At 42.8% G+C, this 14,039-nt stretch overlaps 1 protein-coding gene across 1 annotated transcript in view; it reads right to left on the bottom strand.

Annotated features, from left to right (window-relative positions):
• The window catches only part of HDAC5 (histone deacetylase 5), a 118,048-nt gene that overhangs the window by 54,593 nt on the left and 49,416 nt on the right, over positions 1–14,039 (bottom strand). The window contains exons 6-8 of the mRNA XM_081970986.1: positions 13,216–13,347; positions 11,061–11,173; positions 378–509 (exon numbers count right to left, since the gene is read on the bottom strand). Of these exons, the coding sequence (XP_081827112.1) occupies positions 378–509; positions 11,061–11,173; positions 13,216–13,347 (377 nt within the window). The remainder of the gene's footprint in view (positions 1–377; positions 510–11,060; positions 11,174–13,215; positions 13,348–14,039) is intronic.

Below are 14,039 nucleotides of genomic sequence, written 5' to 3'. Positions count from 1 at the left end.
CCAAGATAAAGTCTGACAGGTAGTGTCACCTACTGAAATGAACAGAGAGAAGTGGGGAATGAACTCCGCATTTTGAAATGTTCCAATTTGTCACATTTATATTAGTTACAAACCCATCAAAATAAGCTTGCACCTACTCTTTAGCTTTTCCCTTTCACAAGAATAGGGCAATGCTTTAGTACGGCCACACTTAATATGTGTGTGGTTTTTTTTTTGTGTGTGTGTATGTGTGACATAAAATTTGTAGGGAGTGTTCTAGGACGAACTCTTTTTTCATTTACTTAATTTCGGTATTTCATTTTTTTCATTTAATTGCTATATCCATATCTATAAATTTCCATAAAGTTTTTTTTTGGGGGGGGGGGAGCTGTACTCACATTGAGGTGTGAATTTGTGACTGTGACAGTTGCCTGGAGTCCTAAGGAGATATTGGGCAGTGATGGAGAAGTGTATAGACTGAGTTGGCTAGCTGATCCATCCATAGCAACAGCTTGGTGCTGGGGCAACATCTATATAAAAGGAAAAGAAGGATTAGAAAGGATGAGACATAGATAAGACAATTCAGATAAATAAGAATATGTCGTATATAACAAGACGACGAAAAACATGTCATTCTCCCAGTTCTTTAATGTGACCTCATTAACAAGGCAAGACAGAGAAGAGATGTATCCTGGGATATAAAAGCTGAAAATAATTATTTTCTTATTTTATATATATTATATTCAAGAAGCAAAATAATAAATAGCTGAGGGATCTATGTCCCTGAATGTTGTTCAACATGCCGTCTGGAAACCTGTGACTATGCTGGCCAGGAATTATGGGATTTATAGTCTAAGACCTCTAGCCAGGCAGAGTTGATAAGACTAGTATAAGAATTTCCTCTTCAATTATCTGATAATCAGCAGATTTACATGTGCTTGATAATCAAATATTAGCCCAGTAAGAAATTATAGTTGTGATACAAAAATTCATCAATAAAACAAAGATTAACAGTCCCCAACTCTTTTCAGAGAAACTTTACCCACCAAGGAAACCAAATTAATATCTGTGCCAAAACTAAACTTGGACTGGATTGGATCTCTAATCCATATACAGCGTATGGCTGCATTTCCAGTCCAAATCCCTTCTTCCTGCTTCTCCTCCGGATGGCAGCAGTTCACGAGGCTCGGCTTTGCCCCCCGTCCGCCAGGTACCGGTGGTACAGGGTCTGAAAGGCTGCGACGAGCGTGGCTCGTGTGTGGGCAGGCCAAAAAACAAAACAAAAGGGCATGAAAACCGAGATAGGAGAGCCGAAAGGTAAAGGCAGCTAAAATCCTAATAAAAATCTGTAAAAACCAAAAAGGACTAGAAACAAAAACAAACAAACAAACAAAAAATTCCTGGAGTCACTGAATAGCTCCAGTTAGGCCGAAAACTGAGGTTAATCTGGGGAGTCACAAGGAAGAACAGTGGGAGTGTCCTCAGATTTACCTCAGTCTCCAGGCAATTGGGCCGTAACAATACCCATTCAGTGACTCCTCCCACACCCCACCTTGGAGACTCTCGGGTTTTTAGTAGACCATTTCCAGGCAGCTGGGACTCTGAATTTGTAAAGAGGTATTCATTGCTTTCTTTTTTGCTTTTAATCCTTTAGACACATGAAAGAGGAAACAAGTTACATTCCTCCAAATATTTTGTTCACATCTTCATTCTGCCTCAACAAATCCCATCAAATTAGACTTTTTGGATTATTCTTACAACTCCATCAGTAATGATGTGAGATTCCAGCAGATAAGTATAATTGTTCCTAAACTGTGTTATAAATTTGTCACAAGACCATTATTGGTACATGTCTGCTAATATTATATTTTAGTATCTTATCCGCTGGGCTGAACAACTATCAAAGATGCAATGAAGACCATTTTGGCTGAGTCCCTCCTCTTTCACCCTTTTACCCTCTTCTCTACTGCAGTTGGCCTGGTTGCATACTATCTGCCACTAACACTATAGATCTTTTCTTTTTCTTTGGGTGTTACAAACACATTGCTTTACCACTGTAAAGTGAATGATACATTGGGAGTAAAAGACGGTATCATTTTAAAGATAAAATTATATTTCAATTTGATGTAAGGTAGAACGAAAGCCTTTCTTGCGTATGCACATATACACACAGACATACATATACTCTGTTTCAAATGTGATATGTACATTAACTGTATAATTGCCCTGCAGTATTCCCACATAGTTTTGCTAGCTGGACTGTTTCTGCCTCAGGATAATGTTAGATATTTAAGTAATTAAATTCCTCATATTTTTTTAAAAAGAAATCTCCCCAATAGACCTTGATGAAGATGAAGATGATATTATAAGTGTATTTCAAGCCAGAAATAGGCGTTTGGAACAAGCTTAAATGATATTTCTCTTTGCAATGTTGAAAAGTGGATCTGTCCACCAGGTGGTGCTTTGTTTTGTAACAGTGGGAAAACATTCTTTAGAAGTCTGCTGGGGAAAGGAACTGTCATGTAGAAAGTAATGATTGGCTCTTTTGCATTGCAGCTCAGCCCAGTGCAGTCCAGCAGAAGTCAAGGGGGAAAAAATTGCATTGAGCAAGCGAGAGAATAGAAATTTTCCCACAGAATTTTCCCTACAGAAGCAGAATAAATGTAAGTGAAAATCTGAAGAGAATATCTAGTTATGCTTTTCACAGACAAAACCATTTCTCTCTTCAGGGAACTTTCAGATTGTTACAAGAAGCCTGGCACTCTCCATATAAATACTGCATAGAATCACATACTTCTCTTGGAAAAGAGAACAAAAGCATTCAAAAATGTTTTTCTTCAACAGGCTTCCTATCACATTAAAAGCTTTTATTAAAGAGAAAGAGTCAATGTGTGAATTTGCTGCTCTTCTTCATCCTTTCCAATGAGCTTTAGCCTTTCCTCTTGTTTCTGCCTTATCAGTTCTGGGACGATATTGGCTCACATATCTGGCCTGCATATATGTTAAAAATAACAGCATGCATTGGGGGGGGGGTGCCATTTCCTAGTTGCCCCTTTCAGATGTATATCTCTGTTAAATATCCTACTTTGCTTTAGGATATTGCACCGTGTTTTGGATATCCCACTTTGCCACCACATTGCTATAGCTTCCTTTGGTCTGTATCCAATTCAGTGGGCTCTCATACCCCCGAGGGCCCACTCCAGCCTCCCTGGCCTTTAGGCAACCCTAGTTTCCTGTCACACTCTCCCCAGGTCTACTGCTGCTCCCTATTACCAGGAATAAATTTATCCTTTCCAATGAGTCTCAGCCTTTCCTCTTGTTTCTGTCTTATCAGTTCTGGAATGGTACTGGCTCACATATTTGGGCCTGATCTCATTTCAGGTTGGCCTTCCTGCTTTGGCTTATGTGTTTAGAGTGGGCACTTGCTTCTTCCAACGTAGGAATCTGTTCAACTAGAGAAACTGACCTTTCTATTTGACTCATATTTGTGAGTTTAGTACATGCTGTGGTATTGGGTCTGGTTTCATCAACCAGCACAGTGTTTAATTTTTGCAAGGGCAAAACTAACTCTCTTTAAGAGCCCAGAGGTTAGAATATGCTAGGATGCAGTACTGCAGGTCTAAGTCACTGCTCACTCCGGGAGTTCGATTCTGAGCTGGTTGACTCAGCCTTCCGTCCTTCAGAGGTTGGTAAATAAGGCCCCAGATTGTTGGAGGCAATAAGCGACTCTGTAAACCATTCAGAGGGGGCTGTAAAGCACTATGAAGTGATATATAAGTCTTAAATGCTACTGCTTTTATATTTTGGCTTGCATATGTTATAAATCACTGCATTCATAGGGGGTGCCATTTGCTAGTTGCCCCTTTCAGATGTATATTTCTGTTAGATATCCTACTTTGCTTTAGGATATTGCACTGTGTTTTGGATAACCCACTCTGCCACCACATTGCCATAGCTTCCTTTGGTCTATATCCAATTCAGTGGGCTCCCATACCCGAGAGGGCCCACTCCAGCCTCCCTGGCCTTTAGGCAACCCACACACCAATAGACCCCTGTCTGTTGTTACTACAGCAAACTACTGGTCCTAGTTTGCTGTCATTCTTCCTAGGTCTATTGCTGCTCCTTATTACCAGGAATAAATTACAGTTCTCCTTAACTTCAGGTTGTTTCCACCCTTCAATACCAACTGCTCCATCATAACCACCATGACCATCCTTATACCACCGTGCTCAGCTGCTTTGCTGCAAGGCTTTTATTGCTGCCATTTGCCAAGACAGATTGGCTGTTTAGGGAAGAGGCAGGACACCATCAGTCCAAGGTGTGAGCTAGTCTCAGGTAGCCTGCCCATTCATAGCGGTTAAAAGAATTGAAATTTCTATTATGTTATTACCTAAAAGAGACTTGTAATGAAATATATTGTAGATATAACCAAGAAAATTGTCTAAAATGTATAAAGCTACTTCAAACATGTTGAAAATGAAGGGTCATTCTATTATGTGTGTTGGACTTGTAAAAAAGCCTGAAATTTGTAGGTTCAAATACATATAACAACACAAAGAATTGTAAAATTAAAGGCACTTTTTTCCTTGAAAAGGTAACCAGTCTGTTTTTTCCTTGAGGAAGAAGATGTTTTATTTCTCACCCTAGAAACCTCATCAGTTCTGATGGTGAGGGGAATGGATGAATAGGTACTGAGAATTGAGACAGGATGGTGGGAGGGTAGGTTTTCATAGGATGTGGTGGGGAGAGGATGGAAGGATTGTATTCTCTGAGAGCTGTTGAGGCCACTTGAGTGGTTATATGTGGCCTCAGGTTACCTGAATCAGGATGCAATTGATTGTTGAATATTCTTTGAACTGTTGCAAGGGCAGAATTGTAAACTGGAGAGAGGTGATGTCTTATTCTTCTCCCTCTGTTGAGGTATTTAATTCTAACCCTCCTTCAAACAAATGGTTCCTTTTTATCCAAAGTGGACTTTGCTGTCTTCAAAAGAGTGACTTTTTCAGTTGCAAATGGGTCTGCTGAATCTTGTCCTGATGGGTTTGATCTCTTATATTGTACTATGTGCTTGTGAAGTGGTTGTTTGTTTCACCAGTGTACAAATCTGCATATCATTACTCACTTTGTGTCTGGCTGTTTTATCCTGGGACTGGACAATCTCTGCCTTAATGTATTATTGGCTTTAAAGTGAACATATATATTATGTTGAACTGAACATGTCAACATTATGTAGCGTTGAATATCGTGTTGAACTGAAATCAGAACTTTTCTTGCTAGGATTAATGGACAGTCAAGTAGAAAAGAGCCATGGAGGATTATTTTTATATATGATTACTACTGCAAGACTATTATATGCACAAAAATAGAAATGCTCTGAAATAGCCACAGCAAAGGGATGGTTGGTGAAAAATTAGTGAGATGGCAAATTTAACTTCTTTGATTAAAAATAAATAACTACATTTATCAATAATTGGAAAACTCTCATAGACATTTTAATGAAAAGAAAAAAGAAAAAATGATTTTCTGATTTATGGGTTTGAGGATTAGTATGCGTAGACTATGGAAATGACAGTTGGTCTTACCTGAACTGCATTTCTCAGGGTCTTGTGGGAGGAGTCATCGATGGGTTATTCTCACATCCAATCTGCCCAGAGACTGAGGTTAAATTCGAGGCCATGCCTCTCTACTTCCTCCTGCTTGAGGTTGTCACTCTATGGAGAACTCTGACAAGAAAAAAGATAGGGAAGACATACTACCCTACCCCCCAATCCTGACTAGCCAGAGATAGCTTCCACCAGCATGGGTCAGGACCCCTAACTGAAATGGCATCCTAAAACTGGGTGGAAGCTGACTCCTCCCACAAGACTCTGAGAAATGCAGTTCAGGTAAGATCAACTGTCATTCTCCAGAGTAGCTTGTGGGAGGAGTCCTCGATGGACATACCAAAGCTGGTGTCCAAGGGAGAGCAATCATTGGTTCTGAACCCCCCGTGTCCAGCACTCCCTGCAACTCCCTCCTACCGAAGGAAGCCTCAGCAGAAGCATATGTGTCCAACCGGTAGCGCCTTTTGAAAGGCGACAGGGAAGCCCATGTGACTGCCCTACAGATATCCTCAATGAGTATCTGGGTTGACAAGGCCACCACCATAGCCGCACCCCTAGTAGAGTGTGCTGTAATTCCAGCCAGCACCGGAGGCCTTCAAGCTTCATAAGCTCTGGTGATTGCTAAAGTAATCCATCTGCCGATGATAGAGAGTGACACCCTTGCCCCCAGAGTAGATGGCTGGAAGGAGATTGCCTCTGACCTCCTGAAAGGAGAAGTGCGCCTCAGAGCCCTCCTGACATCCAGGCAATGCCAGGAATGCTCCCTCTCCCTGGAAGGCGCTGGACAGAAGTCCTGTAGGACCACATTCTGACCCCTATGGAATGGGAAGTTGACTTTTGGCAAGAAGGAAGGGCCCAATCTGAGGACGCCCCTATTGTCATGAAACATACACAGATCAGCTCTGGATGACAATGTGCTGATTTCAGAGATATGTCTGGCGGACGTAATTGCCACCAGGAAAACCACCTTAAGGGTGAGAAATTGAAGGCTCATCTCTCTCAAAGGGAGCCTCAGCCAGCACCTTAAGGACTGTGGGCAGGTCCCAGATTGGGAACAGGTGAACCACTGGGGGCCTAAGATTTGCTGCCCCCCTGAAGGAACCTCTTCATAACCGGGTGTTGAGCCAAGGAGCAAGAACCCACATCCCCTAGGATGGTGGCCAATGCCGCCACCTGCCTCCGGAGAGTGCTATGAGAAAGATTTTTCTCAAGCCCATCTTGGAGGAATTCCAAATCTGCAGAGCTGCCGCCCTTGCTGGCACCATGACACAAAGGAGGACTATGTAGCATTGTAAATGCGAATAGTGGATTGCCTCAATGGTCCTAATCATCCTGGCCGGGAAATTTGTCACTCTCAATTGTTCCCACTCAAGCGCCAAGTAGTCAACTGAAGCCACTGGGGCTCCGGATGGACCAGGTCCCTCTGACACAGAGCTACCTCCCTCTGTGGAACAGTCTTACCAGGTCTGCAAACCAAGGCTTCCGGGGCCAATAGGGAGCTACCATGATCACCTTCACCCTCTCTATCACTAACTTCCTCAGAACCCTCGGGATGAGAGGAAGGGGAGGGAAGGCATAGAGGAGATTCACCGCCCATCTGCAATGAATGGCATCGACGTCCACAGCTCCCTGAGATGGAAACCGGGAGATGAACCTCTGGACCTGTGTGTTCAATGGTGTGGTGAATAGGTCCACTGCCAGAATGCTGAACCTCTGGCAAATCTTGGTGAAAATGCTGGGATGCAACTGCTATTCCCCGTGGTCCACTGTCACCCTGCTGAGCCAATCAGCTTGCTGGTCCTCCACTCCCAAGATATGTTCCACCCTCAGCAAGAGAAGATGTTGTTCTGCCCGATTCCCCAGCCTCACTGCCTCGTCTCAAAGAGCCAGTGAGTGCGTGCCTTGTTGACATGGGCTTTGGCAGCGATGTTGTCCATCAGGACCAGAACATGTTATCTTTCGACCCACACCCTGAAGTGGCGCAGGGCCAGGTGGATTGTTCTGAGCTCCAGCCAATTGATATTTTTCTGCAAGTCCGAGGGCGGTCAGTGACCTTGGGCTAGTTGCGATTCCAAGTGAGCCCCCCAACTGAAGAAGCTCACAACTATTGTTAGAACCAACCTGTCCGGCGCCCTGAACAGGGAGCCCTGTCAAACGCCAAGGATGTCCACTAATGGAAAGACAGGAGGACCTGAGGTGGCACATGGATCTTGAAGTTCGCATTGCTGGTTCCGTCCCTCTGATGAGGAAGTAGCAGCCACTACAGCTCCCTGCATGGAGGCGAGCCCATGGGACAATCATGATGCACGAAATGAACTTTCTCAGGAGCTAAGAGAGAAGAACTATGTGAACAGAATGTGCCCTGTGAATCTGCTTAATCAATTCAATTACACTATCCTTACGGTCCGGGGAAAGAAACACCTCACTCTCCACTGTATCAATGACAGCCCTTAAATGCTGAAGTCTAGTGGCGGGGTCCAGATGACTCTTCTCAAAGTTAACCGAGAATCCCAGAATCTGCAATGTCGTGATCATGCTTATAAGATCTTCTTTGCCCAGATTCACTGTCGCTGCCTGGACCAGAATATCATCCAGATAGCACTTCAGGCAGACCGGAACGGAGTAGGTGTCCTGCTACCACCACCAGCACCTTAGTAAAGGTGCAGAGAGTTGATGCCAGGCAAAAAGGAAGAGCCCTATATTGATAATGGACCCCCCCCCCATGCGAAACCTAAGAAATCTAGGGTGTACAGGCAAAATTAAGATATGAAGGTAAGCTTCCCTAAGGTCAATGGATGCTAGGAAATCTCCCTGCCTAATCCCCTCCAGGATGGACTTCAAGGAAGCCATCTTAAATTTGCGGTAAACTAACCTAGAATATAACAATTTTAAATCGAGGATTGCTCTCCACCCCCCTGAACTCTTGGGGACCACAAACACTTCTCTTCCTCTGAAACTAACTCCATCGCCCAGATATCCAGCAAATGCTGAATAGCCTTATGCATGAGCTTATGCTTGACCTGGTTCCTGGAGGAGGAAAAGATTCTGAACCAGTTTAGGTTTGGTTTAGGTTTGAAATTCCAAACCTAAACCAAACCCGACAATATGAAGGATCCAGGCATCCATAGTGATGCTGTCCCAGTGATCTGCAAATAAGGCAAGGTGGCCACTTATAGGGTGATCCGATCCCGAATCACTTACTTCTACAGTAGGGACAGTCCCACCCCCCCACCTCCCGTCGAAAGGGCCGCTTACTAGGTTGCTGGTCCCTGTCCCTGCATTATTGCCTGTCTCCCTGTTTAGGGTATCTAGAGGAAGTACCTCTGCTGCTGAAAGTCTTGGTCGGGAGGCGATATGCAGGCCTCGGGTAAGGGGCTGACTACTGCTCAGAGCACTTGGTCACTGCAGGAAGAACCTTGTGCTTGTTTTTATCTTCTACCACAATGGGGTCCAGGGAAGTGCCAAACAACTTCTCACCAGCATACTCAGCCGCCGCCACTTGGATCTGGTATCCGCCTGCCACCTGCGCAAGCACAGGAGAGGCTTGGAAGCAACTGAAGAAGAGAGGGCTCTAGAGGCATAGTTAACTGTGTCTAGTATGGCATCCGCCGAAAACTGAGTATCTGCCATCAGCTTCTTTATGTCCTGCAGAAGGCGCACATCTGAAGAGGTGGCTCTCTCCACCTGTTCAAGCCAAAGCAGCGTGGTTCTGTTGAAGAAGGAAGCAGCAGTGGCCGCCTTGATCGCCAAGGCCACAGCCTGGAAGGTCTTGTGGAGAAGCAATTCTGCCTTCTTATCCTCCACCTTGAGATTGTTGGTGATGTCATCTGTCACCACTGTAGAAGAGGAGGCGAGCGTGGCCACTGGAGCATCCACTGCAGGAATCTGCAATGCTTGTGCGAAGGAAGACTCAAGATTATAGATCTTGATTATAATCTTCCTTCAAGATTATCGGAGAAGGCTTGTGGGGTGAGCGTGATCTGCATGACGAGGGGCTAATACTGTCTCTCGAATGCCTCGCAGCAGCTCTGGTGACTCTCTTTCCAGGCTCCTGCTGCTTGCTGGCCCTCCCTTTCCTGGATGACTTGGAGGTGCTCTTCTTTGCAGGGGCCCTCTCTCTCACCAAAGGGGCAGCCCCTGGGATGTCCTCTTGCCAGGATCAGAATCACTGGATGATCCAGGAGCAGCTGCTCTGCTGCACCTCGTGGCATTCGCCATCTTGTGCCGCTCCCCCCTCATAACTACTCAAGGCCAGAAATGCTGCCTCACCACCTCCGATCTCCTCCCTGCCTTTCAGCTGGCTGGGGCTGCTGCCGAATGGTTTGGAGCTCCTTCGAACTGGCGCGCCCTCGCAAAATGGCGCTGATCCATGGCTCGATGTCTCTGCCCCGCTGACCAGCTGGAGGCCATCCCCAGTACCACGGAGGAGCTCTTGCCTCTCCAGTGCCCACAGGCATTCACAGTGGCCCAGGACCGCCTGCGGTGAGCTAAAAGAAGCACTGTTCCTTGCGCTCCAGCCATGTGCATCTCCTGAAAGTCGCTGCCCAGCTCAAAATGGCGACCACCAACCATGCAGTCCTATGCTGTGAGTGAGCTCCGCTGAGCCACTCCCCAGGGGCCCTCGGCGAGTCCCTGCGACCCCCCCTATGGAAGAGGGGGTCACAGCTTCCAGTGCCTTGCAGCACGCAGAACTGGAGCCCCACTACAACTGTCCAGAGGTTCGGCAGGTCCTCACACACAGCAAAGCATAGCTTATGCTCAAATACGCACACACAGACGGAGTCAAAGGAGAGGAGGTGGGAAGAGTAAGAATGGGAAAAAAAACATTTAAGTCCAAAACCGAAGAGCCAAGCAAAATAGTTCTCTATTGGACTAAGACTAATCTGGGGTAAGCAAGAGGAAGTAGAGGACCATGGCCTCGAATTTAACTCTGAGCAGGTTGGACGTGAGAATAATCCATTGATGACTCCTCCCACAAGAGAAGGAAATTATAATGCAACCTTAGAAAGAGAGATTAAATAAAATTCATTTATAAGTGTTAAAAAGATTGAAGCTGCTTCTTTATAAAAATTTTCCTTTTTGATTTCCTTTTCTGTTTTCTTTGTTTCAAATATTTATAGTTTTTATCTTGTTAAAAATTGTTCAGTAAAAATTACACATGTGCATATTCATATATATACAGATATATAGATATATGGACAGACAGACAGTCAATCAGTGCATGCACTTTCTTAGGAAAGCAGTAAGAGATGTTCTACCCCATTGCTACTCTCACATTTAATCTGTGAAGCTAAAATAATGACAGACCACATCTACTGGTAAGACCCAGATGAGCGCAGCCATCTGAGCCTGGATGTCTGCCCCAAGTCAACACATTATTTAAAATAACGAATAGTGGGCTAAATATGTACAGATAGACAAGAAAAGAGACAAAGCAGCATATCAAAGCAGGTAGCAACACTCTTTCACTAGCCTTACCTCCGTATGTATATTAGGCACTGACCCAGTGAGCCCATTTTCTGTGATGGCGCAGTTGGAGCTATTTGGGGAACTTGGGCCAGATCCAGGAGCACTGTTGCACATTGAAGACACTGCAATGAAAGTTGGGGGGGGGGGGGGTTGCCAACATGTCAGTCCTCCACTGAATTAAGATGCTCTTGTGCCCAAATAGGCTATTGAAAAATTTCACTTTTTATTTTGAAGCAGAATCAAGTGTCAATTCACGTGGTAGCAAAGAAATATTGGAAAAATGTAAAATTCACTCATTGGTTTGGCTTTCCTTTCTAAGAGAACAAAGCCCCAAAGAATGTTGCCATAATAAAGGAATATCATCATGCTATACAACATACAATTTAAATAAGCTGCATTGAGAAATCCCTAGTTCCATGTTTCAAGTTCCCAAGGCTGTTAACTGAATAGCTGTCTCAACTGAAAGCAATTATTCCAAACAATATTCCCTCAGTCTTCTTTTATAAGATTTATTGAAATGAAAGGATACCATTATAGAATTTCAGTGACTAATGATTCCCAATTTTCCCTGTATACATATATACATTTGGATGGAGATTTTCTTACACTCTTTCTAACAGTTTTCCAATGAACTGGTGAGGAAAGAGTTATTTTCACTAATAATCGAGAAGCTTGTAGGTGGCTATTTATAAGCTAGCTTCCTGAAATTGACTATTACCTCCATTTGTGATTCTGTAAACTGTAAACTATTACCTCCATTTGTGATTTTCTAATCAAAATGTTTAGATTTCCTTGTTTTATCAGAATTGGTTAAAAAAGAGAAGGATGCAAGGCATGATTCCACCACACAGAAATGAATGCTCCTAGCTTAGTCTTTGACATTTCAAATTCACCTTTCTACATCAACTATAAATACAGAAGTGAAACAAAGATAACTCTCTAGTTTCCAAGAAGGAGCCTCAGGTTGCTAAGAGCTTAAATGCCAACCTTCTGTACTCTCCCTTTTCCCAGTTAAAATAAAAATTTATTCAGAATGTTCTTCTACAACTCCAACAGCTTAAATACCCACCAAATAAATTGCCACTATCTAGATTATCAGTGATACATTCAAAATGAATGCATCATATATATTTACTTATTCCTGAGCTTTTTCAATCTGTTCATAGGCTCACCCATCCCTTCTCTTAGACTGCAATATATTTAAGAGGTCTTTGACTAATTATCACTTTACTGAGAGTTATGTCATCATACTATTGGCTCAAGATTAAACTAAAAATATTCAAACATTTCTTCCTCTTTCATGTTTTTTTTTTAAAAAGAAATGCTATAATTCTGACATTCATATTTTCTGGCCTCAATTATTGTGCTCCCTTTTGACTAGATTTCTAGTCACATCCAAATTCATGATGCAATAATGTATAAGTAATAAAATTTAATTAGTATTAGTGTTGTGTTGGAATTTGATAGCATGTTTGTCAGGTATGCCTAATTCAGTATGAGAATTTAGCCATGGTTAATATACTTTATAGTTTAGTTCAAATTTATTTTTGAGCCTCATTAAAATCTCTAATATACCTGAAAAAATCCATAAGGTGAAAAGTAAAATGAAAATGGCAGAAAAATAAACTGGAACCAGCCAAATAAAGAAAAATTATTTTAATTCTCTGAAAAATTAATTCAACTTTGATTTCAGCTTCTTCACCACCAATCCATGTTAAAATAAAAACATGGCTTCATGTCATCACAATGTAATTTAAGCAGAGTGCTCTTAGCTAAGCTATCACTGCTCAATGAATATAGTTTAAAATAGAAAATTCCATCTTTCAAGCAGAAGAGAGAGGAAAGTGGGGGGAAATTGTACAAGGCTCTCTATTGTTCCATTCTTTAGGAAAACATGGCTTTACAATTACATTTCAACAAATGATTGTTTTATCTTTTTTGCCAAATTTCTTCTTTAATTGCAATGTTTTGACCTCCAGTATCCTGTTTCATCAAACACTTTGTAGCATACAGAGTATACCAGAGCACACTTTTAGTTTTTTATCAGTCGTTTTTCTCCCTTCTTGACATACTTGGGGGGAGGACTGAAGAATGAAATGTTTCATCCACCTTTTTAAAAAAGCAAATGATACTTGAACTTAGCTGGATTAATGTCCTCTCTCACCTGTAATTTCAATTGCTCGTTTTTTGAAGGTGCTGATGACTGTCCCATCTTTCCTCCGCAACAGAGGACTGCTTCTTCTCTCTGCCACCTTCTGTTTTAATCGTGAGCGCACTTTTAAATTGGGTTCTGAGGCTGGAAGGAAGAGGCAGGCAAGAATGAAAACTAAAGTGGTCAGTATTCTACTGAAATAGACTTAGGCAAGGAAACAAATTGTAGTGAAGAGAAGCAGCTAATTGCATCTTCATTTATCAGATCAATCATACTGCTTCAAGAAAGAGTGACCTTTTTAATAAATATATTTATTCTCCATTTCTGAAACATAACAATAAAACACTCATTCCCAATACAATGCCTTCTAATTCTACCAAATGCCAGCCACCATAGTTAAATGTCAAAGGCCATGATATCTGGACTTGGAATGATTCCAAAAAGAAATAAAGAATTTGAGCAGAAAATAGTAGTTCTCCTCCTCCTCCTCCTCCTCCTCCTCCTCCTCCTCCTCCTCCTCCTCCTCCTCCTTCTGGAAGGTACTCTACATAGACAACTTTTTCCATTCAGCTCTTACGTCGTTATAAAAGACTTAAGTAGACCCCTGTTGGGTCAAGCTTATGATCCATTTAGTCCATCCATTAGCTATCCAGGTGCATTCAGGAAGTTCATAAACAAAGACAGGAGAGTTCTTGTCTTCTTCCCCTATTGCTAACAGCTGTCTGGAATTAAGGAAGTAGTAAATAGCTACCAGGATTAGCAGCCATGGGTAGCTGATCTTTTATAGATTTGTTCAGTCCCCTTTGAAAACTTAGTGGCCATTATACCATCTGATT

Source organism: Natrix helvetica (assembly GCF_964273705.1).
Source record: "Natrix helvetica genome assembly, chromosome: Z".
Classification (NCBI taxonomy): Eukaryota; Metazoa; Chordata; class Lepidosauria; order Squamata; family Natricidae; genus Natrix; species Natrix helvetica.
This window is presented reverse-complemented; position numbering and strand designations above follow the sequence as displayed.